Source organism: Rhagoletis zephyria, unplaced genomic scaffold (genome assembly GCF_001687245.7).
Source record: "Rhagoletis zephyria isolate East Lansing unplaced genomic scaffold, Rhagoletis_zephyria_1.1 Rzeph_scaffold_86706, whole genome shotgun sequence".
Taxonomy (NCBI): Eukaryota; Metazoa; Arthropoda; class Insecta; order Diptera; family Tephritidae; genus Rhagoletis; species Rhagoletis zephyria.
The window spans coordinates 14264-18598 of record NW_016243754.1 but is presented as its reverse complement, the minus strand read 5'-3'; the positions used below and the strand labels follow the sequence as shown (position 1 = coordinate 18598).

General features: G+C 38.8%; 1 protein-coding gene across 1 annotated transcript; it reads right to left on the bottom strand.

Annotated features, from left to right (window-relative positions):
• Positions 1-959: 959 nt before the first annotated feature.
• On the bottom strand, positions 960-1562 carry LOC108357904 (uncharacterized). Its single transcript, XM_017608974.1, has one exon. The coding sequence runs from the start codon at positions 1560-1562 to the stop codon at positions 960-962; it is 603 nt and encodes a 200-aa protein (XP_017464463.1).
• Between the last annotated feature and the right edge of the window lie 2773 nt (positions 1563-4335).

The following is a 4335-nucleotide window of genomic DNA, read 5'->3' as shown; positions in this document are numbered from 1 at the left end:
GGATTTTACACGAACTTGCAGGAAGTTGCAGGAAAAATGTTCCCGTACTCCAAAATCCCCCAAAATCCTGTAAATGAGAGCGACTTTTGGAGAGTTGTGTAAAGAATGAAGTTGCAAGATTTTACCCGAACTTTTTCTTCTGGTAAAATCATGAAAAGTGTCAAGCAATCGCTGGTTGACGTTTTTACAGGAAAAATGGTGTTTTTGTTCCCGTACTTTTTGTTGTTACTCACTTTTTACTCTCACTTCAGAGATTAATTTTGCTATTTGACAGTTTTACAGGATTTTTCACGAAAAGTATTGGATCAGAGCTATTAAATTTGAAGATGGAAGTGTGCGGTTGTTGTGTGTCGCAGTTCTATTCTAGACTCGATTACGGATGCAGCTATACCGAGACGGTAACGACGACAGTGGAGACAACTTATTCGCCGTTGAGGACATTGAGGACGTGGATGTCGAGCAAATACGTGAAGGTTTGACCGAGTTTGGGGTTGCGCTGTGGGAAATGGTATGACGACGGTCCATTCTTTGATGAAGGTCCAACGGATATGTGGAGATGGGACCAATGGCAGAAAGAGGAACGGACCGCTGATAAAAATATAAAAAAAACACCAACGCTTCATTTTCTCAATTCAATGTATTTCATTAACGACTGACATATTAATTGTTGGATCTCTTAAATGTTAAATGTAAAGTAAAAAATTTAATATATATATTTTTTTAGCATAAAGTAGAAAAAATGAAATAAAGAAAACCCATATTAATTTCGAAGGGCAATTCAGTGTACGATATTTTTTGACAGTCCGTCTTTAGCCAACACAAATAAGCTCGATGGTTTGCCCACTCGAGAACATGCCACGTATAATTGTCCATATGAAAAACATGGTGTGCCCAAATCTAAGCCGCAAACGGACATCGTTTTCCCTTGCAACTTATTGATTGTCATTGCGAATGCCAATCTAATAGGAAATTGAACGCGTGAATTCAACTGGCACGTCTGTGGGAATTATTGGAATACGTGGCAGCAAAACATTTTCGCCTAGGAATTTGCCACTCAAAATGGTGGCTTCGATTATGTTTTTCATACATTTTTTAATGACCAATCGAGTGCCATTGCACAACCGTGGTGGGTTCAAATTCCGAAGTAAAATAACCGGAGATCCAACTTTAAGTAGTAGAAGGTGTGGTGGCATGCCTGGCAAATCCAGTGGGTTCAAAAACTCTGTTGGATAATTTACAGCTTTGTTGGCATCGCAAACTGTATCGATCGATTTGTATGATACCAATTCGCCTGTCAACGACTGCTGTATCTTGAAGTTTAAATCGTCGACGTCCACATTTTTTGCTGCCAAAATGGCTCTTTCTGCTAGCCACGCGTGGTTTATGTATTGTGTGCGTACATCGGGGAATATGCGGTCAATGAGAACATTTTGAGAATCAACGATTGTGCAGAAATCGGTGGGCAATTTTATGCAGCCAGTATTTTCATGGACAGTAACTTTTCCATCGCCGATATCTAATAATTGTTTCGAGAAAGTGTCAACGGATGGATCTTGTAGCATTTGGACGCGAATGTTTATTTTTAGCTGGACTTTTTCAACATTACGCCACAGTGAAGATGATTTGAAGCAAGCGTTGATTTCTACGGCGTACGTTGAACGTGGAATGACAGGAAGTGTTTGTCTGAAATCACCTGAAAGGAGTCACAGAGCGCCGCCTCTTTGAGTGTTCGGTTCAAAGTCTCAAGAGAATGTTTGTGTGCCACAGTGCATTCATCAAGATGATAATTTTGCATTGTTTCAGCAATGTGGCCATTGACGATTGTTTTTTTATGTTGCACACTGCGTCTGGGTTATTTTGAATATTCAGAGGTAGCTTAAATGCTGAATGAGCTGTCCTGCCTCCATCCAATAAAGTTGCTGCAATGCCAGATGATGCAACGGCCAATGCGATGCCATTATTTGATAGGTTTGTATGGAAGGTGCCACGCCCCCTATTCCCATAACTACAATTTTTCTCCATGAGTATGCGATTGGTTTGATATATCTCCATGCCAAGTTAGAGTACTCTACCATGAACACTTCCAGAGATATGCAGTATGAAAAATTCGGTTTCTATGGGAGGTGCCACGCCCCCGTTTCCAATAACCACAACTGTTCTCCATGAGTATGCGATTGGTTTGATATATCTCCATACCAAGTTAGATTACTCTACCATGAACACTTCCAGAGATATGCAGTATGAAATATTCGGTTTGTATGGGAGGTGCCACTCCCCATGCACCTAGCGGTATGAAATATACTTTACATCCGATTCTCATACCTACCAAATATACACAAAAAATTTCATAAAGATCGGTCCAGCCGTCTGGGAGGAGTTCGACCACTAACACCGTGACGCGAGATTTTTATATATTAGATTATATTATTTTGTTTTGCATTTATCAGGACAACAACAAAAACAAAAATCCACTGTTGCATGTCCTGACTTTATTTGCCCATATCGCTGGAACCAGTAGGAATATTCGAATGAAACAAAAGACAAAATACTTGTTATATATTAAAATATACATTTCAAAAAAAAAATCATAGAAATCGGTTGAATAAGCATTAAAAAAAACCGCAAAATAAGGTCCCGGGTACAAACGTATCCCGGGTGTGTGTTTACGTGGTATTTTCTGGGTGTGTGTTCTAGGCTTAATTAAAAAATTCGCACTAAAACTTACAGGCTTATTCCATGAAATTAGGGGGAATGTGAAAGAACTGAAGTTATAGTTGGAAAAGGTCATTTACACCAGCTTAAAATGTATAATCTGTTGTGGATTGTTGAAGAAATTCTGTTAATTTATATCTTCATTGATTGATAGACTGTTAGCTGTTGATAATGTTCACCCTGTTTGATGTTGCTTGTTGAATATAAGGCTAGTCCTGCTGCAGATAATAGCTATTGGCTGTAATAAATTCTTCTCATAGTAAGCAATATTATGCTATTGTTGAAAAAATTTGTGATTAAATTATGTAGATGCTGCATATGCTACACGTCCAAAGCAGATACATATTTTGTTTATTCAATATAGTATAACCCTATGATAAATATGTTGGTTAGCTGATCTACTAGTCTTGACCTATTTATTCCATTAAAGTTGCTGTTCTTCCAGTTTTGAGCTTCTTCATGTTATGATATCAAATTTAAAAATAGTATTTCTTTCTTTATATTATATCGATGTAAATATTCAAGTTGAAGTCCTTAACCAATTTTGTAATCTTCATTGCTTTGATAGGCTTTATTGTTCTTTTTGAACCCAGGGTTAGTTTTCTTAATTAATTGCCTCTCCTGGCAGGATCGCCAATATATCATATTATGATATTCAATTTAAAAATCGTATTTCTTTCTTGTTTGCTATTGTTGAAAGTTAAAGTATTATTTAAAAATTTTCTTTTCCAATAACAAACAAATTCATAGAACAATAAATTTAACTTCAAGTATTTAAACAAGTGTAAAAACATACAGTTTAATTACCCTACAACTACACATCCATATAGAAGTTACGAACGAAGCAATATTTAATACACACAGGCATGATGAGTGACTTATAGAGTGTGATCTTTGTACGACGAGAGAAGACTTTTCTTCTCAATGGCCTACTCAGTCCAAAGTACCACTTGTTGGCAAGAGTGATTCTCCGTTGGATTTCTAGGCTTACGTTATTATTGTCTGAAACCTCGTTTGGTATCAAACGGCTCGGATAAGTCCTTCCCTATTCTGACGGAGCTGGTGGTAGTGCTCAACGTCATTTAACATAGCCGTATTAGTTTAGCGGGGATACCAAATTCAGACAAGGCGGCATAAAGGCAACTTGCCTTCGTGCTGTCGAAAGCAGCTTTGAAATCGAAATACCTGATCTATGGTGGATTTGCCAGGCCTAAAGCCACACTGATAAGGTCTAATCAGTTCGTTGACGGTGAGTTTCAGTCTTTCGCACAATACACTCGACCTTATAACCTATGCATAAAAGGCTGATTCCGCGGTAGTTGGCGCGAATGCTGGGGTCTCCTTTCTTGTGGATTGGGCAGATCACACTTAAATTCCAGCCGTCGGGCATGCACCTTATCAACTCCTCGCCGCCGTACTTGAATAGCTCAGCTGGCAGGCTGTCAGCTCCAGCAGCTTTGTTGTTTTTCAGCCGCGTTATTGCTATACGTACCTCGTCATAGTCAGGCGGTGGAACGTCGACTCCGTGATCATCGACTACTAGTCACCATTGTTGTTCTTACAGGAGTACGCCCTGGTCTTGAAACTTTCCGTAAGTCGCCTAACTCTCTGGTAAAATTTTCG